Genomic DNA, 26,316 nt, shown 5'->3' with positions numbered 1-26,316 from the left:
ATTGGAATGAGTATTTACCCTTAAAATAAGATAATTAGACAGTATGCACTTGAAACAAGAGACTGCAGTAGTGTTTCATTTTAAATGTACAGTATATTGTCTTGTTCCATTGGCAGAATGTCTCACTTACCGGCTCAATAAAAAAAAAAAAGAAGCTTTTTTTAAGAAAATTTTACTTACTTAGATTTGAAATGTTTGCAGTTTAAAAGCAGCACCTTGAAAGACCTTCAAAAAGCCCAGAGAACTATTGCTTGAGATCAAGATTAAACCATTTAAAAAATTCTAGATCCTAAAAAATGTATATATCTATTGAGTTCAAGCAATTTACACAGAGCTGTAAGTTACAGAAGGTGTGGATTTTGATAAAAAAATTAAATAAAGGGGAATTTAGGTTTGACTGAACCATTTTGTTGAATATTTTACTTCAGTGAAAAAACACGTGTTTCAAAATCTTAAAGGAAAAGCAAGATTCTCTGATGTCCAGAAACATCTAATTTCCATGTAATTCCCCTTTAATTTTCATATTAGAAGCAGTCTGATTTGCATTCAGCAAGCAGCAGGCAGAGTTAGCAATCCCAGAATTTTTTTTTTTTAATGATAGAAAGGAGCAAAGGGATTTTATGAGAAAGGTGGGTTTAAATTGTTCTGCTTCATGCTATTAGTCAGTCGATCATATAGGACACTTGGCTGAGGCCAGGGCAGAGAAGATGCTAGAAGTACCTCCTATATTTCCGAGAACACTTTCTGAAGCGTCTCCCATTAGTTAGACCCTTACTATAGGAAAGAGAGGGAATAGAAAATGGAATGAAGAAGAGACGGGTGAGAGAGGTGAAGAGGAATTGAACTGAACAAGGTCAAAGTCTTTACTTTCAAAACTGACTCACAATCAACAGTGACAGAGGGGCAAAGGACACATTTCAAAGAGGAAAGGATAAACAGCGTAGAGGCAAACCCACCTGAGCTCAGGCGCCTCTCACGTTGGAAAGAAATACATGAATAATGTGTTTCCCTGACAAAGAATCCATTTTTGTTCTGCCAAAGATGTTTTTTCTCTCATCGGTACAGCGTTACGATCACAGGATCTACTGAACCTACAACTCTTTACATTTTACTTTATAATTATAACCCTGATGCACTTATACTGTAATTGTGAAGTTGCAAGAATATCTGAATGTTAAAAATAAATGAAGGAAATAATTGTTATTAAAAAGAATTCCTTCTATTAGCACAGCAAAATTCAGTGAAACTGCTTTTAGGTGCATTCTTATAAGTAAAAAGTAGTCCAGTTGTTTACATTTTAAATCCAGCTTCTCTGTAAAGGCCTCAGGTTTTTGAGCTAGTGAAAGTACAGGATCAAGAAGACTACGGACATGGCAAGAGACACTTTGAGAAGAGTTAAGTTATAAATAATCATCCCTGGTTTCAGACATTAGACATCTTACAGACCACATCAGTTCATCAGCTGAAAATAAGTTTTCTTATTTGCAGTTTTCTGTAAGTTGTTCAAGGGGACTCAACAAAGATGTAGAGAAAGAACAGGAGATTGCTTCTCTTCAGCAAGGACAGAGAAAATACTTGAAGTTAAGAGAAAGAAGAATATAGACAAATATTGAGGAAATCCTCCTGCATACTTGGGGCTAGGATCAAGGTCTCCATTCGATAGGACCCTAAAAATACACCTAGAGCTAGTTAATTTTTAACTGTAATATCAAAATCAAACATTTTATGAAAAAAAAAACCTAAAGGAAGTGTAACTGAAAACAGAAAAAAAACAAAGAACCTACATCTTTTGGGTTTTTATTGGTAAAACAAAAATATCTTTCTCTCTCTCTGATATGACATTTTTTACCAGACATCAATAAAAATCCATGCAATCCACACATACAAAGCATTCAAACCATAGATGTACAGAACTTAAGTTATGTATAATAAAGTGGAATGGCATAAGGGAAAAAGTATTAAACACGTGAAGAAAGAGAGGTGAAAAAAGGAATGAAAAGGTAATTCCCCAGTCGAAGTCTCTAAGGAATTAGAAAGCCATCCTACCCCTTGTCAGTGCAAACTAATATCAGCTGGTTCAGTCCCAAATGATGGCCTATGAAAAAGTTGTGTCTGGTATCACACAAGAAACTCCTCATGATGGGTAAAAGTAAAGAGCTTTTTCAGGACCTTCATAAACGTATCATTGCAAATAATGATGGCATTGATTACAGTGAGCACTGTTGGGGCCATAATCCGGAAGTGGAAAAATCATTGCTTCATCATAAACTGACCGTGACCAGGTGCTCCTTGCAAGATTTCTGACAGAGGAGTGAAAAGACTGATCAGAAGAGTTGTCCAAGAGCCAAAGATCAGTGAGCTTATGAAACACCTGGAATTAGTGGGAAACATTGTTTCAAGGAAGATAAAAAGCAATGCACTAAATTGCCACGGCATGTAAGCAACCTCAAAACGCAAGACTTCAATGCTGAAGAAAAAGCATGTTAAAGCTTGTTTAAACTTAGCAGAACAACATTTAGACAAGCTTGTGAAATACTGGGAAAATATAGTCTGGTCAGATGAGACCAAAAGTGAATTCTTTGGATGCCATAATACACATCCTGATTGGAGGTCAAATGGCACTGCACATCACCCCAAAAATACCATACAAACAGTGAAGTTTGGAGGTGGGAACATCATGCTTTTCAGCATATGGTACTGACAAACTCCAAATAATTGAAGGAAGGATAAATGGAAAATGTACAGAGACATTATTGATAAAAATCTGCTGCCATCTACCAGAAGGATGAAGATGAAATGTTGGTGGACATTTCGGCAAGACAATGACCCAGAACACACAGGGAACTCTCTGCTGCTGAAAAGGCCAAGCCAATCACCTGACTTGAATCCAATGTAAAAAAAAAAAAAAAACTTCAAGATTTGAAGACTGTTGGTGTGGAAGAATGGGCCAAAAATTACACCTGAGCAATGCATGCAACTAATTTCTCCATACAGGAGGCGTCTTGAAGCTGTCATTGCCAACAAAGGCAATGTATTAAATACATTTCAGTAAGTGTGTTCAATACTTTTTCTCTGTACCCTTTCACTTTATTACACATAAAAATTTCTGTACATCTATGGTTTTATTTCATTGTATGTGTGGATTGCATGGATTGTTACCTACATCTGGTGAAAATGTCATGTCAATACCTCTAGAAACGCATTAACTGAAAAAATTGGGGGCTTGTTGAAGGGGAGTGGCAGCCTAAATCTGTATAAAAACACAACAATATATAACAAACATAACATTCAACTTCCCAAAGTCATCTAAGTTGCAACATGACTATCCCCAAATCCTCACAATCGCTCCAACACCACAAAGCTAAATATGCATGTGTAGCCAAAATACATTATGGCTACTTTTGTAAGGCAGTGTGTCCTGAACCTTTTCTCACTATCTGCTTGTAAGCAACATGCTGCATTCACTTTCATCTCTGCTAGTTTTAGAATAAACATGTCAAATGTAATAGCTCTGTTTGCTTAGTTTGGTTTGACTGATGTTCTTTGAGTCACATTGCAAAAGAAATTGCCAATAGCTGCATACATTTTATTTAACAAACTGGATAGCTACAGCTTTGAACACTTACAGATAACATCCAGATTAAAAGCACCAAAGAAACAAGTTCATTTCATGAGTTGTTTATTAGTCGCTGTTTTTTTTCATGGCTTTCCAAATCAAATAGGGGTTGAATTAAACTTAAGTAAGCCACAAAATACAAACAAGCTCAACATACCCCACCTGTCTGCCCTCATAAACCAAAGACCAAACTCGGCAATCTTTCATCTCGCGCCTCCAACACAAACTCACTTACACACAGCTTGATATCCGCTGCAGCACTTTGCGGTGCACCCCACATTTACAACTGCTGGTGTTTACAAGTCTGCTAAACGAACATCACAGGCCGTTTACCACGGCACCTACCGCCGTCGAGCTGCCGTGAGTCGACAGTCTGTGAAACCGCTAATAACGCAGAGCCTTTACGTGTTCCCTCGATAAAAAGGGCAGCACAAGGGAAAAGAAAATAGTGTCATAAAAGTCTGGGTAATTATGATTTAACAAGTGTAAATTGGACTTGGCTGCAGCAAAAAGTTTCTAAGAAAGGAAAACATAATTACTCTAAGTCATTGAGGCAGGAGGGTTTTTGGGGAATACATGTTGTGGAAGCAACAAAGCTTCATTAAATCTTGGTTTGTTGAAGAACAAGAAGCACATTTGTTTGTGCATTTGGCAGAAAGCAAAAACCGATTCCCTTTTAAACTTGTACGTGTGTGGCTTTCTCCAGTTTAGACACATATGAAGCTGCTGGCTGAACATAAGGGGCCCAAATGTTGACAAAGAGGCGCTGCACAGTAAAAACTATACTAGCACAATTAAACTCACAAATCTCTTTCTGTCTTTTAAAATCCTCTTGTTCTTAAGCCCCCCCTCCTCGCCTGATCCCCTCCCCCTTTTTCAGCTTTAATCAGTCTCCTCTAGACTTGTGTTTGATGAGTTATATAAATACCATCTCAATGGAAAAAGTGTGTAATGGTACAGACATGGTACAGACTTCTGTCTTTGAAGGCATGTGAGAAAGAATAAGCACACACACACACACAAACGCAGCAGAGACACTCATCACTTTATTACTGGTGAAGGGTCACGTTTTGAAAGGGAAGACATGAAGAAGAGGAGACTAAGCCTCAAAACATAAAAAGATAAAGCTCGATCAAAGAAACAGAGCATAGGATAAAAAGATGCTGCATGTTGCCTTAAAGCACAGGTTGTTGCATTGTATAATATTGCAAAAAGGTAACAAAAATCATTCTTCTTTTGGAGCCTGTTCTGCAACAGGATTCAATTGTGAACTTCCTCCATCAACATAAACCCTTTTTTTTTTGCCTTTTTAGTGGTATGTTCTAACCACCAAGTGTGGCTTAAGATCAGCTCTGACAAAAACACACTTCCATGTCGACGTTTTCATTACAAAAGATTAAATTGAGCTATTTTCTGTGCTACCAAACTAGCTTTAGAAACCATCCTGACCATGACATGTCGAAAGATCTGATTCATTTAGGCTGCAAGAGAGAGCTAGACTTACAGTGATAACAGGAAGGAACTGTTTTATTCCTCAGGGATTTTAACCCTACTGTATATATCACTGAACATGTTGGATTTGGAAATCTCAATGTTAAAATGCTCTTATACCATGAACACATATGTTTTATAGCTCTAGTAGAACTTAATGCAAATATAAGATGCTAAACACATTTTTAACTTTGTAACTGTTTCATCTTTGTTTTTAATTAGTGAAACGTCGTGTACAGTGAGGACTGTCTAACAGATGTAAAATGTCATCGGCTTGGCCCTTAACCCAATGGTTGCTCACGGCAGGAAATACAGAAAGAAACATTCTGAATGCTGTTCTTGTGTTTTATCTCAACGTTCTCCAAATGAAATCCGATCAGCTGAAATCAGAGCCAGCAGACTGAAGCTTAACAGAAAAAGGCATTGGCAATAAAGTTCTGGTCAGTGCAAATCTACCAATATCCTTGTAGTTAGATTGTACTTGTTGATATTTGTCTGACATCAACATGTAACTGCAATAAAAGCAGACTTCTCTCTCTTTTTTTTAATAAGCTTTAAAAAATCGGAAGATGCTTTTATTTTGGCAACTGTAAATGTCAAGAAAATAAATAAATCTGGGCATAGATTTCATGATGATAATGATAATGGGCCAAGAAAAACCAAACAACACAACAAGGCATCAGCACGCATTTGGGATATACTGCCTGTTTAATTTCTTTATGCCTTTATAGTTTTATACAAACCTGGAGGTAGTCTCTCCCTGCTCTTTCCTTCAGTGGTTAGTGGGATAAAAAGGAGGAGGAGACAAAGTGAGAGAAATCAATAATCAAGCTGAATAAAATCATCAGGACGTTTTCATTAATAGTTAGGGATGGCGTCCAGCAAAAAAAAACTTCACAGCCAACTTCCATTAAAGCACATGCGAGCTGTAGCCATGCAGATTCAAGCTAAGCACCAGCTCAGAGAGAGCCAGGAAACTTTAAAAGGATTCAGCACATATGTTTTTGGAATAAATGTATGTGATCTTCTGCTTCTAAGAAAACAACAATGATCTAAATTAACCTTTGTAAAGCATTGAAGCTATAGTTACAAATGGCCTGGAGCAAATCAACTGGATTGAATCCACTTGCATTTTAAATATCTGTCTGTTACAGCTTTACAAATGCTTTTATACCAACATAATCTTTGCACATTTTATCCTGTTTGATCAACAAACCTTGATGTTTTTACTGGGATCTTTAGTAATGTGCCAAATTTAAAGAACACCACCATTGAGAATCTGACAGAATACAAACTGGAAAATTTTGGCATGTACTTATAATGAATGAACCTAACACATTTTGGAAATAATTTCTTTATGTATCTTGATTGTTCCTTTTCCTTAGTAAAATGTTTCACTCTTTGGTTTTAGGTTTCTGTTCAACACTAGCTAAGCATATTTTCCCATCAATTCAATCTGCCTTTCCAGCTACAGGAAAATAATCCCTTTTCTTCTGTAGAGTTCTGTGAGATGTTCAAATCTTCTTTTAACATCTCCACAACTTCTCCCCTTCCTCTCATATAGTGTTCCTTTTTCTCCTGATGCTGGTGTTCTACCAGAATAGCATATGCTGTCAGATCTGCATACGCTTAGGTTTTTTTCAAACCTAAAGTTTTGAACATGAAAACAACATCTAACTAAATTTAAATTCCTGCAGTCACATTTCTTACAACTAAAGTAAGTTATTTAAATCCATAATGAATTTTTTTAGCTATAGATGTTTCTTTTATCAACATCCTGGAAACTTCAGTCATGTCTGGCCATTTCTGCATCCAAGAAATAACAGTACAATCAAAGCTGATTTTCTTTTTTTAAAAGTTAAAATAAATATGTTTTTCTTGTTGGTACACTGCTGCTAAAAAAACTCTATTGCACATGTGCACACATATGTTTGAGAACAATTTATGGCAATCTGACAGCGTATGCTGTTCTGACAGAACAGGATATCTGATATTGGCTAATTACCTGAATCAGAAATCGAATGGGTGATCAAGCATTCAAATTCATTTTAATTCTAACATATGAAGCAATACAGTTCAAAGAGATCTACAGCGAGTTTTAGGCAACTGCTATGCTTTATGTTACATTTTACATGCAAGTATGTATTTCTTTTTGCTACTAAAGTACATTTTATATGTTAATAAGAGTAAGTCCATTTATATTTGTTTAATTTTTTCCCCTTTTTTTGAACAATGTTGATGTCAAGCCTAAAGCTTTAACCTATTAAACAGTGTTGGATTGATATCAGGTATCAGCTGCTATGCTCAGTCAAAGGTATCGGCACTGGGTTGGATTGGTAAAAAACGAGATCGGTGCATCTCTGATCTCTAACTAAACACTGGAGCCTGCAGAAGTATCAGATTTAATAGTATTGTTCAACTTAAGTATTACACACTATTTCATCTTGGATGAACACATTTAATGTTTTACTGAATTGAAACAAAAAAAACCCCAAATGCTTCAGAAAAGTGCTGATAGTGAATATATACTTTTTTGGGGACATACTCGATGTCTATATTACTTAATATTTATTTTCTTTTTTTAAAAGATAACAATAGGTGGTTTCTGCTAAAAGTATTCAGAAAACCTGAAGATCTAAGGTCCTTTATCAGCTTAATTTAAAGAATGTTGCTAGTTGCAAAAGCAAAACAAGCCTGATGGGAAAAGAAAATGTTAAAAGATACAGCAATGGTTAAAACATTTTAGTAGGAGCAGTCAGTTGAGGGAAAAAACAACATCAGCGGCGACAGATAGACGTCAATTGATGAGCAAGAGTTGATGAACAGCAGCAGCCATGTTTGTAAGTCTGCAAGTTGTTACCTACTTGGCAGGGCTGCAGGTATGCAACGCCTTCAAATGAGGCTTCCAGGTAGCAATAGAAACCGAGTTCTCATCAGCAGCATAACTACGCCAGACACACTACGTGCAAAGTTGAGAGGATAAATAATGATAAAACAATTAATGGAATGTGAGGAGGAAAACTAATAATGGTCAGGTTTGTTTAAGTTGGGTAGGACATGAGAGAGATGGTGAAGGGGCACAAAACAAAGAAAAAAGAAAATCTTTGTTAGTTTTTTTGTGTAGAGTTGATGCAGTGTTGTTGAGTAGGGGGTTGTTGGAGGGTAGGTGGGGCGGTGCTGGTGGTGCTGGTGAAGGGGATACATGCCTGAAGGGGGGGAGTGCGCTGTGGTAGTGATGCCATGTGGCTCTGAGGTAAGGACGAGCACCGTCGGTGGAGTACAGACGCCAAGCCGCCTGGGTGGGTGGAGGGAGTAGAGATGGACAGGATACAAACATTCATGTGTAACACACAGAAAAACACCAAACATAAGGGCAAAAACTCAAGTACACTGAGAAAAAGAAATGAATGTGAACTTTTGACATACAGAGATGTACCATGCTGGCATCAAATAGGAGGTCCTAATTATTCAGTAGATCTTTAAACTTAGGTGCTTTGCTGATTTGACAAACCAGAAAAGAACAGATTATTTAGCCTGTTTCTGCCCTTTCAAACACCCAGAGTTACTCTCATTACTCACTTTAAAAACAAAACAAACAATTTAAGCACATGTCAGATGCTAAAATGTAATCTACGTTATTGATAGCTGGATCCCATTAATGTTTTGAAAATCAAACTTGTTTTTTGTCTTTGTAGTTTTCTGTTTGGTTCTCTCCTTACTTACACTTTGAAAGTACAATTTAGCTAAACTGAATACATCTTTGAACATTAAATATAGAAATTAAGAGTAAGCAAAAAGTAATTATAGACCAATTGAGTGGCTAATCGACTCAATCCAATTCTTTTTGGTTCCTTATTTTTCTCAGAATAGAAAACCAAAAAATTCCACTTTCTTTTAGTCTAATGATGCAATAAAAACAATGTTGGTTTGAATAAAAAAGAAACACATAAACTTTAAAGAAAAATGGTAATTTTTCCTTCATGTTCATGAAATGTATTTTCTGAAATACATTTCTTTATAGTCAAAATAATACAAATGCTGACCGGTAACAATAGAAATTTGTAGATCTCTAATTAATTAATAGACATCGGGAGTGATTATTCTAGATGTAAAGAATGTCATTTTGTTTGAAATGGTCATTTTAACAAGGATTTTTTTTCCCCCAGATACCAGAAATACATATTCAGTGAAACTAATACATAGAAGTAGATCAATATATCTATTTAGTTGAAATCAACTGGCAGCAGGTGAAAATGAAGCCTGAAAATGTTCTAATAGATAGAACCTGTTCATTATCTCATAGGGTTCCTCCTCAGTTTGATTCTGTTTCCATACTATACATATGTAGAGTAGATTAAACTTTTTTTTTTTTTAAAGCTTTGGTCCGAGAGTCTTAATTTAGAATAAAACACGATTTGCAACAAACTACTTTTATGAAGAATAATCCAACACAATGTTTATGCATGGTTGAAAAAAAATATTTGCGGCAAGTGTTTTACTCAAAGATAACTTTAACCTCCTTATTGATGCCAGGCACGAATACAAGTCTGGAGACAAGGCTGAAAAACTCAAAACCTTTGAAGACTTGTTTGAAATCAACACTGGACCCCAACCAATGTAGGAACTATTGTCACCAATTGAAATATATCTGCATGTCTCTGAACTCCCAGCTTTAGGGAAGAAAGCATGCTGGAGAGGCAGCTCCTTTTCAATAGATTGACTGCTGTGAATTGAGCCCAGTGGTAATTTCCTGCCCTCCATGCAGACAACACTCAGAAACCAACAGTTATTTGAAAGCAGGGGGATGTGAGAAATGGTGGGGTGCACTGGCACACAGTGATAATGTCATATCTGGTACAACAAAACAGCTTCCAAGTTTTCTTCTGAAGTTACCTGTTGAAAAAGATATTAAACACTTAGCAAGTATGCAAGCCAGACAAAGCTAATAACACAAACACAACTAACCAGTTTGGACTTAAATGTCTTTATAGGACCGCCCCATTCAGTTTTGTTTGCAGATCTGGTAAAGATGTATAAAAAACATAAACAGAATTTAATCTTTCATTTCAGCATCCTTTGTTTTAATTCTGCAATTAACCACATTTATTTATTTGGGGAGAAATACTATTCTGATAAATAATTGTGTTTAGGAAGCGGCCACCCCAGCAGCAGCAGTTCTAGGAACATCTACTGTATGAAATAAATGTCACAAATCTTCAAGTTGGTGAACCTTAATTAGTGGTTCCTGTTTTTGTTTCCTTAAAATATGAATGTTACATGATAGACAACCTTTTCTCTCAGCTGTTCTTAAAAAGTAGGGAAGAAAATGTGCTTTTTCAGTAAAGCAAACATAGGTTTATTTTATTTGCTTTTGATTAATTGATGCATTCTTCGACATTAGAGAATTAATTATTATACTTAAAATTAATGTAACTGGAAAAAAACCAAGCTGGACTTAAAAAAAGGAACGAATTTCAGCAGGTGCTATTTACATGCTATTTTTTTGTTTGGGAGTCAAAACAATTATTTTCAGTTTGGTGTAAATAAAGGAAAAGGCTGACAAAAATGATGACAATATTCGTTCTGATAGGTAAGGTGGAAGACGTGTGATGCTCCGGGCCTTCTTCCACTCCCATGAGGCCCTGCATCGAATCTCTGTATAATATAAGCGAATATCAGGTAAAAAACTGAAAGCACTGGAATCTAAATAAAAAATGGGTCTTTACCTGCTCTGTTGGGAGGATCATTATCTAAAAGACAAAACTAATAAATACATTAAAATGAAAATCTTGAGTGTGAACTGAAAAGAAGATAGTTTATGAGAGCAGACCCAGGGCTCCTGATGATACTGAGCAAAGATTAATGGTTTCTCTCTTTACGTCTGGAGACACGTAATAGGAGAAAATTACAATAAATTCTGTCCTGCTGGCAAAAGGAGGGCAGCTCTGCAACAATAATTTTCATTTCAGGATTCATTAAGTTTTAGCTTCAGATTGCAACACTGCAAAAATCGGTTTTCTTTTTGTTTTTAAGTTTTTTTTAGTTTTTTTTTTTTTGTTGTTGTTTTTTTTTTTACATTTCTACCAGATTCGCAAACAAGTTATCTATAATTATTTAGAGCAATGCTGAATATCATGAATCGTGGATCCTGACACAGACTTCAAGAAAAAGCAGTCCGTTTTTAGATTGCTTTACAAGACGGTGTATTTCAAAGGCGAGGCAAAGAAATAAGGAGAGAAAGTTTGACAGAATGCATACAGACACTGTCAGAATACCTCAAACAAATCTACAAGAAAAAAACAAAAACACTGAAACACCAGAAATTAAGCTGTTTCTGTTTTATGTTGACACTCCACAGCAGGTACAGTATTTGTTTTTCATTAGAAAGCAATGCAGCTGGTCTTGTCTATAACAATGAGTGATGGTCTGTAGGAGCGTCTGCCTGGGGAATGATCGCTATGGAAACGGCTCATAAATCTCTCTAGCTTGTGTTTGACCTGTTTGACCTAAGGTGTACTTCACACATCATACGTCTCCGTCAGCTGCAGCAAACGGCGGCCTGAATAAGACTAACATACACATATGACATACACACGCTAACTTAATTAGACCTCTTTACATTTTCCTGCTGTGGATGCAGTCATGCTGATATTAAAATGACAAACAAGGCAGAGAATAGCCAAGGAAATGGAAACAAACATTGAAAAAGCAAGTGTAAAGAGAAAGTTAGACGTCCATATTAATGAAAGTCCTCTAAGGCTGCAGTTGCTGCTGGGAAATGAAGAATCCAAAATATAAGAGACGTCTTTGTCCACCATGTTCATACCTGTATAAGGCTGGCGGCTGGATTCCGACGTTTTTCAAAGTGCTTCTGCCGATGCTGCTCCTGCACCTTCAGTGCAAAACCCGAACCCAGGATGCCCTACAAGGCCCGAAATCCAAACCCCAACAACAGAAAATTAGACTAATGATTAGAAAAGAAATCTTCAGTGAGCTCTCATGGATGCGCTTTACTCACAGCTGGCAGGGCAAAGAAGGAGATCCCAAGCAGAGCAAAACCAGCCGACAACAACCGTCCAGTCCACGTCTGCGGGGTCTTATCACCATAGCCAATAGTTGTTAAGGTAATCTAAAGGATCAACATTTTAAAAGTCAAAAATGTATGCTCCAACGAACTCTAATAAAATGTAAAATGCGCACATTTCAAGTAAAAAAAAAAAAAAAAAAAAAAACCCAAAATATATGGGAACATGTTTTTTCTTCGGTTATTTTCATCACAGTTTTAATAGGATTGTTAGAGTTGCTAAGGAGTATTATGTTAAAACACAAGATAAGTCAGAGTTATTAGAATAACAGCCAAAAACTTTTTTCTTATTTCATTTTAGAATAAATAACAGTAAAACACAGTTTATTTAGTTAAATCACAGTGGAGAAAATAGGTATGAGACTGCAAACAGGCTTAGGCAAAAGGAGCATCTGCACAACATCACGCTTTTCTATTTAATAACAACCTGTCTATTTACTGGTATTTGCAGGGGACAAGCTAAAATATCAACCGTGACGTATTTGCCAGGGAGTCTACAACATTATTAGCGGTCCTGGTAACATTATTAAGATCTGCTCTCTTAACCCCTCCAATAATGATCATAGCATTTCCAAATGACTGCATCTCCAGCAACATATGCCAAATACGTGAGGTGACTTTTAACAGTAAGTACTAATTGTGGGAGTACAGCTTTTAAAACTGTATTATTTACTTTATATGCGAATTGCTTTGTTGATGTAATTTGAGGTTTACTTCAAACCAAACCCTTTACTACGATGTGCATGGTGAAAAACACAGACAGGCTGCTCTGGCTTTCTGTCTGTGTCATGTCACCTGCTCTGCCTGCTTTGCTTGAATATACAGACAGCTCTCGGTGGGTTCTGGGTCAACTCATTCCTTTATTTATTTGTACCCCTATTATGATATATATATATATCATATTAGAGATCTTTTTACCATGTGTGTAGGATACACAGTTTAATTTGTCTATAATGTTAAACAAGTATTTTCCGTTTGTTTCGAGAGGCATTGATGTGGATTTGGATCAAGTGGCTTTCATTTCCTTTATTTTCAATGTTTACTGTACAGATAAATAAGATCCAAATACAGAAGATATCTTAAATTTGAATTGAATCTCAAACTGGGACTGTATTTTGTAAGACTCAGATAATTACCAAAGATTGTGGTTCCCTAAAATCCCTAAAATACATAAATTCTTCTAGTTCTGTATATTTTACAGAAGAATTAAAAGAAAATTATTTTTATGAGTAAAAGATGTTTTTTTCCATTAAAAATCATCAAATTCTAGAAATAGACATAAGAAATCTGGCCTCTTTTTTCTTACCTTACCTAACTCAACATTTTCTAATACAGAGCCTATCTGGTCTTTGGAGGTTAAGAATATAAAATCATATATATATAATTAGTGAAATAATATTCCAAGAAATGCCTTTGTTTGGCTTCTCTGAAATGACCTTCCTCTGGTTGTTGTGAGGCAATAAAGTTGGTTAACCTCTGTTGTGTTGCCTTTTCTAATCCATCTCTAAGAAACATTTATAAATCTTGATCTATTAGAGACTGAATAGAAATTCTGGATGCATTTAAAATACGTTTCTATACCATTCAGACACATATGTCTAATAAAGCAAATGCAGAATGAAAGACCAATAAAATAAAACCAATGTGAAGGATAAACATTATTAATACGTCAAGCTTCTGTACATCGAAGAGAAAAATGTAATTCTCCATCAGCATGCCCAGCAGACACATATTTTCATCTCTTTGACAGCTTTTGTGTTGACTCCTACATCTTTAAAGTTTTATGTGCTCAGACTTCAGCTTTGAACACTTTCTATACAGCAGCTTTTAGTCTCTAGGAGAAGTGAGAGGCTCCACGATGTCACAGCACAGGAACACACAATGTCTAAGTGTCGATCCCAGAAGCCTCTGAGGCCAGCTTCACCTGGCAGCAGGAAGAAATTGAATTTATTGATTGGTCCATTTCTTGTTTGTGTCTTGTCTGCTTCCCCATTTTCTAGGGAGGATATAGGAGGAAACAGTGCGGTGCAGCCAGCCGAGTGTAACATAAGAAAAAAAAACCTTTGAGTGGGTTTCTGGATTGCTGTTGTTGTAAGAGTCGCTTAAAAGTGGAAATGGAAATTCATCACTGTTGTCCAATGGATGCAGCCTAACTCCTACAGTTTTTTTTAACAGTATCTAATTTCCACTGAAATCGAATAGGTGAGAGTAATTAAATAATATAAAAAAAATTGTGGTTATGGCTCAAACCAAGTGTTAAAATACTGTAAAAAAAAACATAACCTCTTTTTTTCCTTTCCACCAAGTCATATTAAATCAGAAAAACATTCTATGATTGAGGTCAGTTAGATTTAATAAAATCATTTCAATCATGTCAGAATAATGAGAAATAGTTTTTTTTTACTTGATTAAATTCAGAAGAGGCTAAATCTTATTACTCTCCCGACCCAGATGCCTCTGCTTCACACAGAAAAAAAACAGTATCTGAAAAGCCTAACTGCAAATATATGAAGAAGCAAAGGGGAAAAAAATGATCCCTCACAAAATATGTTAGCAAATACTTCATCAGTGTGACATTCAAACAGACTGTTCTGAGTGTCTGGGATCTGTTTCCTTACCGTCCCCCACCACAGCGCATCAGCATACGTGTCAAACTCCTTGTTAAACTCTTTCTCCACCAGATAAACCAAGAAGGAGGAGAAGATAAGCACGAGGAACCCTATATACCAAGCAGTCACCAGCTCCTGAAAGCAAAAATCATAATAATTATGTGTTAGTCAGAATAAGGTAATGTAGGAGCATTTTATTTGAAACCATGGCATTTGCAATGAAATCTAATTTAGCACTTAGACAGAAGTGTGTCAAACAGTCCCTAAGGGCTTCTTACTTGTTTGCTAACAAATCAATTACTTTTTATCCCCATAAACCAATAAAATAAAAACAAAATGTTATCCTACGCTGCAACCAATTAATTAAGCAGTTAGAAATATAAACCAAATAAAACCTTTGACCTAAATCAAATAATTCAACAAGTTTACAGTGCACAGGATTTCTAGTATTAGCAAATTAAAGTTAAATGGTAATTCTGACATACATCCCATAACTGTGTTATTTAACTCCTTTTATTAAACTTAGTCCTTAGCAATAAACACTTATCTTTGTGGAATTTGCAATTATTTCAGCATTTGCACTGATATTGTAAGTGCAGATAAAATGTCTGCTGTGACATTTCATACCTTTTTTTTCTAAGCATCTAATTCACTATAGCAGTCACCTTTCAGTTGGATTTTTAAACAGCAAGCCAAATGCACAGCTGCAAAAGTTTGTTTCTAAGAGCTTCATACAGGGAGAGCTCTGATAATCTGTTTTCAGGACTAACCTTGGGTATCTATATAGGGTTTAGGTATTGACTGCTTTGTTAGATGGTCAAAGCTATTGTAAAGTGCCTTGAGATGACATGTGTTGTGAATTGGGACTATATAAATAAACTGAATTGAATTATACTGCATTATTCACCATATCCATGCTGATACTGCTCTATGATTAATAGGATAGGTACTGGTATGATAGCCATGTCTGTATGTTTATTTTTGGAAAGTAATGTGCTAATAGTGCTGCTGTGCTGGTCACACCTATTTTGGATTCGTCAGGTAATGAGGTCACATTAACGCGAGTTACAGCATGTGAAAGGATAAGCCCCTAGTGACACTATTACGTTTGACTTGAAGTAGAAATTTACTCAGAAACTAGTATTCAAAAATATATATTCAAAACTATATAAAATATATAACAAGTATATATATTTTTAAAGTTGAATCAATGTTTTAAGTTGACCAAAAGACATGGGCAATTTACTTCTTTCAGTTATATTTTGTTTAATCGAATTAGGTTGTAATAATCTAAAAATAAATACAAAAAATGAACTTCTGAATAGGTTTGTAAGTCATTGTGTAATGGCGTAAAAACCCAACTCATAAGGGAATTACTCTTAAATCATTTTTACTTCCATACTTATCTGATATTGGCCTGTTTATACTCCACTCCTCATGCCTCTTCCCCTTAATAAAATTGATGTATCATGTACTTTTAAAAGAATATACTTGCAGACATACAGTGCTGGCACTTAAGAGAAGAATGTAAATACTTCCTACATGTGTAGCACTACTTCATTCCAATTATACAAACAATACATTAAGTATTTCCATACTAAATTCCTTGTAATATTTTTTGTTATGTCAATAAAGGTCTCCAGCTGTGCCTTTTTGTGAGCTTTCACAAAACACATGAACTAGACATGCTTAAAAAGCCAAATCCTGACTGGAGCGTGCAGCATGGATAAAAATAACACAAATCCATTCTTAGTGGGGGCCATTTCGAGTAAAACAATATCAACATCTCAACACTGATATCCAACAAATTTCTAACTGGAAAGGAAATGTCAACTGGAAAAAGGTTACAGCTCAGGGAGCATCAATGTCCTACCTTGCTATGTGCATAAACTACAGATCCCAGCAGTTTCCAGGTCCCTCCCCTGCGGTCCATGCGCACCATGCGCAGGATCTGAAGGAAGCGAAGGCTACGCAGCGCAGAGGTGGCAAAGACGTTGCCCTGGCTACCAGCTGAAACCACAGCAACCGAGGTGATAAGTACGATGATGTCTGGGGAGTAAAGCGGTGAAAATTAAAGGTCATGGGTAGCACAATATAAGCAACAGGAACTGTGGTTGACTCACCTGGTTTCTAAATCCAACCAGGCAGTCATCCATCTCCTTTAAGAAAAGCTATTGATTCCCAACAGGCTGCTTTTTTCTTTTCTTTTTTTCTTATTATAGTGCTTATGACAGAAACCTACTCTTTATAATAGCTTTTTTGGAAAAAAATAAACTTTAAATAGTAGTACAGTATACTGATTATTAGACTCAGCTTAACAATATTCTGGCTAATATCTGTTTTGACAGATACAGTGAATCAGAGATTTCCAAGCTACATCCTTCGTATATTTGTATGTCTATGATTTTCATCAATCATACCCACCTATTACACAGAAGGGTTTCCTGGCAAAGCGGAGGCGTCCCTGCCAGCCTCGGTACCGACAGCAGCAGCCAGCACTCCATATCCTGATGATGTACTCAAGGCCAAATACTACAATCATCACAAACTCCTTTAAGACACACATACACAAACATATCATTTAAATTCAGCAAATGCAAAACATAAGAAATAGTCACTGCAAGGTATCACCAGGCGGTCCGAGGAAAAATAATGCAAACAAATGTGATTCATGCTATGTGAGCAGTTTCGCCCAAGGAGATGATTTAGATGGAAGTAATAATAAAGGCTGAAGTTTTGTTTGGTTTGTTTTTCCAGATATGTCACAGTAACAAACGTGTCACTCTAAGATAAATATTCTTGAAAATGAAAAGAATTTCCTGCTTTGACAAAAAAAAAATCTGCTAGTGGGGAAAGCAACAATTATTTGTCAAGAACCCTTAAAACTCATTAAATACACTTACATTACAAAGCAATTTAAGAGCTGTTATTTTGTAAACAAGACAAATAATATCGTTCTTATTCTGGAATTTCAAACTAATTAAAAGAAACATATGTTAATAGAACAAGCTTTATTTTTGTACTAGTTTTCTTTTGATAAAAATAGAAAAGATGTTTATCAAGAAGGGTTTTTACTTTGTTTAAAAATCATTTCAATTATATATATATATATATATATATATATATATATATATATATATATATATATAGTTGGGAAAATAAGTATTTGAACACCCTGCTGTTTTGCAAGTTCTCCCAATTAAAAATCATGGAGGGGTCTGAAATTTTTATCGTAACTGCATGTCCACTGTGAGAGATTATCCTAGAAAAAAAATCCAGAAAACAAAATATATCACTTTTTAACTATTTATTTGTATGATACAGCTGCCAATAGGTATTTGAACACCTGTATATCAGACAGAACTTTGACCCTCAAAGACCTGATAAGGCTGATTTATACTCAGAAACCAGGTCGTCTGCGTGTGTCGCAGCTAACGCAAATAGTTAACGCAAATATGCCACTTGCAGATACTCTGGTGCACCTCTGTCAAACTGTGGGGCACTGCAGACGTTGCCGCAGACAGGAGGCCTCTTATTGGTCAAATCTACATCCACTCTACACTATGCGTATTTCCTGTTTGGTATCTTACCAGCTTATTTTGTTTGTATGACCGCCATTGTGGATAATGACTCGTGAAGATGGACCAGTTGGAAGAGCGAGGTGTGCAAGAACGCTGGGACCCTTTTTCCAATTGGATCCCCACTCTTTTTCACCCTCATGTCCCAAACTTGCCCCTTGTGTTTTTCCACTCCCTCACCGCTCCCTCAACGCCTAGGACGTATCTAGACCCACAACTAGTTCATGATTGTCCCTCTTGCGTTGTGGCGTGGAATAATATAGCACAGCCTAGAACTACAAGGGAGGAGCTGGACAATGACCTGAAAAGAGCTGGGACCACTGTTTCCAAGGCTACTGTTGGTAATACACTAAGACGCCATGGTTTGAAATCATTCATGGCACGGAAGGTTCCCCTGCTTTAACCAGCACATGTCAAGGCCCGACTTAAATTTGCCAATGACCATTTGGATGATCTGGTGGATGATCATGTGGTCAGATGTGACCAAAATAGAACTTTTTGGTCATAATTTCAATAACTGTGTTTGGAGGAACAAGAATGATAAGTACCATTCCAAGACTACCATCCCTACTCTGAAGCATGGGGGTGGTAGCATCATGCTTTGAGGTGTTTTTCTGCACATGGGTCAGGGAACTGTATTAAGGAAAGGATGACTGGGGCCATGTATTGAGAGATTTTGAGGGAACAACATCCTTCTCTCAGTTAGAGCATTGAAGACGGGTGGAGGCTGGGTCTTCCAGCATGACAACGACCAGCAACACACAGCCAGGATAACCAAGGATTGGCTCTGAGAGAATGATAACAAGGTTCTGGATTGGGCTAGCCAGTGTCCAGACCTAAGTCAATAGAGAATCTTTGGAGGTAACTCAAACTACGTGTTACTCGGCAACAGCACATAAACCTGACTGACCTGGAAAAAAACTGTAAGAAACGTTTGACCTCTGTAACTGCAAACAAGGGGGTGCTGTACCAAATATTAACATTGTTTTTCTTAGTGTTCAAATGCTTATTTGCAGCTGCATCATACAAATATAAAAAAAAATCATATTGTAAATAAAATACATATATATTATATTACAATAACATATTGTAAAAAAAAAAATCATATATTATATATGTCAGGGTTTGGTTGTGGTTTGGAGGACCCAAATGCAGAGGCAGAGGCTGAGGAGATTTCTGGGAGTTTTAATGGGGCAAAACAGTAAACAAAGGCAGGAATCCAAAAATCCAACTAATAATGAAAGGCAAACCAGAACTGAGAAGACATCTGGGGAAAACCAAACACGAGGAGCCAGGGAGAGACGAGGAACGTGGACAACAGCATGGGAGGACAGCAAAGACAAGGAACCAACAAAGAGTGAGAGCAGAGGGAGAGCATATATATAGGAGAGAGAGACAAAGGGAGGGCTAACGAGCAGACAAGGAACAGGTGTGAGAGGAGACAACGAGGGAGCCAAGGGGAAAGGAACATACACACACAAGAGGGCAAAAGAGGACAACAGAAAAACTTGAGAACTAATATAAATCTAGAAATTCAACAAAACTGGAATTAGGCTAATAAATCTAGAAAACAAGGAGCAAAGAAAAGAACAGCAGAACCAAGACCATGACAATATATATATATATATATATATATATATATATATATATATATATATATATATATATATATATTTTTTTTTTTATCTTGTTTGTCTGAAAAGATGATGTGGTGATTGCTTTCTGATTTTGAAACATTAACCTTGACTAGTGGCTACAGCTGGACTTTTCCAGGAGTTATTCTACCATGTCGGTGCCTCATAGTCATCTATTTTTTTTTTATTTACACAAACAGAGAAGGCCTTTTTTTTCCTCCTCTGTCGGCATCTTTTCCTTAAAGCCATAACACCTGCTACTGAGGCTGCTTTTGGGACATGCAAAATAAAGCCACTCCACTCTCCCAAACTACTCAGTGTCAAGCAGTAGAACTCGTAAAATCCTCATTTAAATGGGTTGATCTATTTAAATGACAAACCTATTTTTATTTCGTACAGGCATTTTACCACTTTCTACTTGGGATCTCAGTAGATCAGAACTCAGAGGTTCTGATGGTTTGGCAATAAAAAATCCAAAACAGGTGGGGTAAAGGAAAATCACAGGGAAAACCCCCCACAAAATAAAAGTAAAATTGTAATGCAATTTTTAAAGAAAAGTCCAAAAGCAGGGAAACCTGCACTAAAATAAAACCAGGTCTAAATTCTTTCACATACCCAGAGAACATAAAGCAATGAATACAACAGAGGAAATATAAACATTACCTTATAAGAATGTTAAACATGAATGTGAAAGAGGAATAGTAAAACTGATTCATGGAAGTCATTTCCTACACCTAGTATTAAGTAGAAGCAAACAAATCTATCCTTTCTTTTTAATTCAAAGTTGAATGACAGGCGATATAATCGATTTCATTTATTAAAGTTATTCCTGCTACAGATTTATCTCTTTGTTTGGCAGAAGGATTACTCCCTTAATCACAAGTAAGCACAAGGTAAACTAATTTAGACGTGTGTAATATTGATTTTACTCACCACTGGGCATTCATTAAGGTTCATTATAGACCTGGGTTTCCAAAATCAGCATTCTCGAAACATCATTAAAAAACACACCAACCCAGCCAATTGTAACACTCTCTCTGAGTATTCACACTCAAAGGAATGGGTTTTCTACTAGTACTGTGAATATAAACAGCATAAACACCCCTGTTAATATCCCATGTTTTCTAATTTAAAACATTTGACCAATTAATTTATTTAACCACATTATATGCAACCTGAATATGGTCATTCTTAAATAAAAGGCAAACAGAAATATTCTTCTGATAGATAAGAAATATCTTAATTCAGTTGCATAACAGTGCAAGTCGTTAATTCCGATATTGTAGCAACTTTTCATTTTCCCCTGGGGTTCTTAACATATTTTCCTGCAGTTAGGTCCTGATATTGGTGAGTTACAGTTTTTGCATTAAACTTTCATAATCTTGGCGTTGATGGCTGGCTTATTTACTAATTTCTATTACCTGTCTAATTCTGTTTCTCATTACTTCTCATCTGATCAACCTGCTTCTGCCTCTATTTAAGCTGCCTGCTCCCAGTCATCAAGGCCAGGTTATTTCTCTAAAACCATAGAGGAAAGTGTGTCCAGCGTTACCCTAGTGTTTCTAATTTTCTGTTCAGCCTTTCCATCACTCAGACCGTCTGTTTCCTGTCTGATCTGTTTTTACCTTTCCGCTTCCAGTTGTCAGGAAAGATTATTCTCGAGCCAGTGGTGAGAGCGTTTCAGTGTTACCTTAGTGTTTCTGATTACCTGATCCTGTTCCACCTCTCAACCACTAAGTCTGCCTGTTCCCGTCTGTTCAGTTTGCCTGAACTGTCTTTGGAAACCCTGTTGAATTCTGCCTGTCTAATGAACTTGGAGGTGCTTCCTGTCACCGACCTGAATTTCCCTTCGGAATCTCCTGTTTCTGGATCCTGAGAACAACTCGACCCTGGATAAATATATTTATATATCTAATATACTTATGGAACCACAGCATGTTACTATTTTATGTTTATTTATTAATTTATATATATATATATATATATATATATATATATAAAGGATTTTATGTTTAAACTGAAAATGTTACAGGGGAAATAAATATGGAAAGACCTCTAAATTATGTATTTTTAACATGGGCATGTAGTTTTCTTACAGTATATCCACTGTACTTCAGCCTGACTCACATAAATCTAAAAAAGAAAAAATAAGTGAGGACTATATCTTCTTTACTTTACATAAATATATGAACTTTCAAGGTCCAAATCCAGATATTACTCTCAATAATAAAGGCTACAGTATGAATACATAAAAACATTAGACTTCTGAAAAAACTCATTAATGATTAATAATGATACATTAAATATTAGAAAGTGGGTATGGACCCTCTGGACAGTGCGTGTTGATTTACAGAACCAATCTGTACAGTGATGTGTGTTTATAGATTTGCGTGTTTGCTTGAGTCCTACCAGGATGAGCAGGCAGTGAGAGGAGAATTCCTGGTGAGCAGGGATGGTGGAATACACAGAGAGGACCAGACAGCCAAACACCAGGATAAAACTGTGGAAACACATACACACATTTAGCACACATGAATGATAACAAACAATTAGTCACTGAATAACAGATTTAGCCTCATTAGCTATGGCATTGCACCCATCAGCAGGGATAAACATAGAACGTATCTACTCTCACAATCTACACTGAGAGGTGGACTTTATTATAAATCAAAGCCAAAATCCCTCTTTTATTGTTACTGAAACGATTCTGATTATTCACACACTGCTGGAATGGAGAAAAAGGAAACTAATTATTGAATTATTGACAGTAACATGATTTAAATAAGGAGTTAACACAGAGTTGCAGGATCTAATTATGGTGCACACAGGGGAAATAGTTTACTGTTATGGGTAGTTACCCACTGAAGAAGGAGAGTCAGTGTGAAAAGAACGCTGACAATCAAGTTGGGAATACAACTAAACACACAAATCAGCTCAGGCCCATCCTTGAGTGAAATATTGTCTTAAAATGCATTCTAGAATCCTTCCTGCTTTGATTATATAATTACCATGGTGATCATAAAACTCTCAAAGCAAGTGCATCGTCCTTGAAGATGAAACTTTGGAGCTGATTCTCTCATTTTATACTCAATTCAAATGCAATATCTATAGCTATCTAATTCATGGGGGAAAAAATCCATTTGATTTTAACTCTTAATAGTTCTATTAAGTAGTTATATTATCTCTTAATACTGTAGGTCTAGTGAAACGATTAAATAAAACCACCAACAAAAACTGTCCTCATAATTCTGTGATTAAGTGATTTTGTTAAACTTTTTTTTTTTAGATAGCATGGTTACACAATATATAAGAGTGTTGTTTCTGTTGGACGTCAGTCTTCGAGGGCAGCTGGTGGTCTCAAACCTTTGTCTGCTTCTTTGCTTCAACACACTTGATGTAAATAATGAGGCCAGCACCAAGAATGTGTAGAACAGGCCTGATGCTGAAGAGGAAATCAAACCATTTGACTGGGCACACATCTAAGGTTGTATTCACGCTGCCATACAAGGCCATGCAGTTGCAACAGTTTGTTTCAGGGTGCAGTATTGCTCTGATCAAAAACAATAAAAAGCACAAAGAAGAATATCTATCTCTGTTTCAACCTCATTGTAAACATGTAGTTGTGCATTATTAAACATTTTCTAAGCTGATTTGTGCTCTTCATTAGTTTCTTATCATTGTTTTAATTTTTTTCATCTTCTCAAATACACTGCTCTTAAGTCAAATCATTTCCTTCTGCTTTTGGCACACTTGCATCCCCACTACAATCACACCATGTGCAGAAACTCTTGTATAGTAGAAAGCGCTTCACATTTTAAGAGAGGCAGTAAATTCAGGCTTTCAGACCTCAGGCTGCCTCTCTGGGTTCCGGAGCGAAACCCTTAAATCCCCAATGCTCCCTAGGTGCTGCAAGGTGATCACTGCTCCTGAGCATTTAAATGCAGAATGTAGAATACAATTGGAGCAACAAGTAAAGGTGGTTACAGATGATGGAATTGGTTTGAATGTTGCAGGAATCTTCACGAGGACAGGAGCTTAATGATCAAGGTTTTGGTTCCATTTACATAATTCAAAATGACTCAACATTAAGTGTTGTTAGGTTTAAAACGCTCAATGACTGCTCAAAGCATTTCCCTTGACATTAAACCAAATTAGTTTAAGCTTTGTCTGGAAAGAAGAACATCTCCATTTAACCTGATAGTTAAAACATTTTAGCTTCTTTCAGGATAAGTACTGTAGCCTCTCAGTAAATTCAGCATGAAGGGGATAACTGGTACTTGCTTCCACCTTATGATACTCTCGACTCGTCATGGTTTCTAGTTCTTTAGCACAATATTCAGTTTACTGTTATTTAAGGAAGTGGTTTAGGTAAGGTTAGGTTTTATACTTAATGGGATAATTTCGTGTTTCAAGAAGGCAATGAGTTTAAACACAGAGGAAAATGTTTAGCCAGACAAACACTACAATTCCAGAACAGTCTAGTTCATACCTGCCCAAAGTTTCCTGTAGGTTTTAAAGGTTTCTCTACTTCAGCGCAGCCGATTCTGATGACTGCAGTTCAGCAAGTGCTTGCTAATCAGCTATCAATAGAAATCAGCTGTGCTGAAGCAGAGAAACCATTTAAAACCTGCAGGACATCAGCCCTCAAGGGCTGACACTGGGCAGGCCTGGTCTAGTTAATATATCAATTAAAACATATTGTGTAAAAACATTATAGCCATAATCAGTGTGGATGTTAGGAGTTCTAACTCGGTTACACCTATAATCTTTTGAAAAAAAAAATCTCTCCTGTCTGTGATGTCAAAGATACAGTTAAAGGCATCTTAGTTATCAGGCTTTTGCCTTCAAGTTCAAACAGTCATCTGGGTTGATAAAAGCAAAACAAATAAAAATTAAAAGAAAGTTTTCACACCACATATTTACAGAGTAACGGACCCACTGAGGCTTTTTTTAAAAATACCATCTGTCTTTCTGATATTTATGGTCTCATTTCCAGTGTTTCCTTTCCATACAGCATATGCTTCAGTCTCCCTCTTGTTTCATCTCAACAGCCTCTCAGTCTTATATTTTATATATTCTCTCCTACTTTTCTTTCTGCCATATTCTGCACTCTTGGTTTCCAAACTGCCCACCTCTGCTTAAGTCACATTTGTGTCTGTGTGAAGCCTCTAACCATCATCTTGTATTTTTCACTTCTCGGTTGCTGCATGATTGATGCAGCCATTAATTTCCCACGGCCTTCAAAAGAAATAGGAAAAGTGCACATAACAGTGCATGTACCTGTGGCTGTGGAGAACAATGATTTCTCACTCACACTCTCATCTGAATGTGCTGCTGATTCCTGTTTTCAAAGCTTCCACCCAGAAATACAGCAGGTAAAGCAGATTTACAAACACAACCCTTTTTAAAAAAGGACTTTTGGAACTGGTGTTTAACTGAAGTTTAACTTATTACCTTTATGCAAGAAGAGAAAAAACAAACAAACAAAAAAAAAACGGACAAATTATAAATTATTCAAATTCAAATTTGCAGACAAATTTTGAATTTTTTTTATCAGTTCTTTTTCAATTTTTTTTTTTCTCCAAAGGGAAAATATCAATCGGGGACCTGGGCATTGGTAATAAAGGTAGTAGCAGATGGGAAGAAGATGTTTTTGTGTTGGGAGATACTGGCCTGGATGGACTTCAGCCTCCTACCTAAAAAAGTTAATATACAGGGTGGAGGGGTCAGTTGCAGACAGAATTACACACATATTGCCTTGTCCATTATGGTGCTGGTGGAGAAGGAGAGGAGCACAGGAGTAAAACTGTATCTTTAATGCCTTTGGCAGCTTGATCATCTTTAGCTGTTGTAGGTAGTGCATCCTCTGCTGTGTTGTCTAGGTGAGGGAGGTGATGGGAGGTGATGTTCATTTCCAACTTGTGGTATTGAGCAATGATGGTGTCCAGGAAGCAGAAGAAGCTGCACAAGATGATGGGGGACGGTGGGGCTCTGCTCTTTCTAAAGTATCATAGGTCAAGCTGTGACATTAGCAAGACTGCATGTTTATTAACAGCCAATTTAAATTTTAATATCAAAGTCTCATCAGCATAAAAATTACTATTTTCAATCATGAATCTAATTGTAATTCAGGTTAGCTATCATGAGGTAGAGATATAGTTGCTGTAAGATAGGAAAGATTTTGTTTTAGAGGTAAGAGTACAAAAATAAGTACCCAGGCTGTGTCAGAATGTCCGCCATAATCACTATATTTATTGTGTGATTGCCGTAATTGATCTTACAGTGGAGAATGCACACGTTACAT

The 26,316-nt window shown here is 36.4% G+C and overlaps 1 protein-coding gene across 8 annotated transcripts in view; it reads right to left on the bottom strand.

The window, feature by feature from the left end:
* Positions 1-26,316, bottom strand: part of LOC107098990 (potassium voltage-gated channel subfamily KQT member 5-like) — a 170,223-nt gene that overhangs the window by 23,043 nt on the left and 120,864 nt on the right. For 4 of the 8 annotated variants that reach the window (XM_015396906.1, XM_015396910.1, XM_015396907.1 and 1 more), the window contains exons 2-9: positions 22,422-22,512; positions 17,225-17,351; positions 16,674-16,849; positions 14,810-14,935; positions 12,126-12,236; positions 11,934-12,029; positions 7,972-8,066; positions 5,851-5,877 (exon numbers count right to left, since the gene is read on the bottom strand). In XM_015396906.1, coding sequence (XP_015252392.1) covers positions 5,851-5,877; positions 7,972-8,066; positions 11,934-12,029; positions 12,126-12,236; positions 14,810-14,935; positions 16,674-16,849; positions 17,225-17,351; positions 22,422-22,512 — 849 coding nt within the window. Of the gene's footprint in view, positions 1-5,850; positions 5,878-7,971; positions 8,067-8,313; positions 8,403-11,933; positions 12,030-12,125; positions 12,237-14,809; positions 14,936-16,673; positions 16,850-17,224; positions 17,352-22,421; positions 22,513-26,316 lie in introns of all 8 variants that reach the window. The other 4 variants (XM_015396908.1, XM_015396914.1, XM_015396909.1 and 1 more) reach the window with 3 other exon arrangements.

Source organism: Cyprinodon variegatus, unplaced genomic scaffold (assembly GCF_000732505.1).
Source record: "Cyprinodon variegatus isolate N-32 unplaced genomic scaffold, C_variegatus-1.0 Scaffold829, whole genome shotgun sequence".
Taxonomy (NCBI): Eukaryota; Metazoa; Chordata; class Actinopteri; order Cyprinodontiformes; family Cyprinodontidae; genus Cyprinodon; species Cyprinodon variegatus.
The sequence above is the reverse complement of the archived record's forward strand: the minus strand, read 5'-3'. Positions and strand labels throughout refer to the sequence as shown.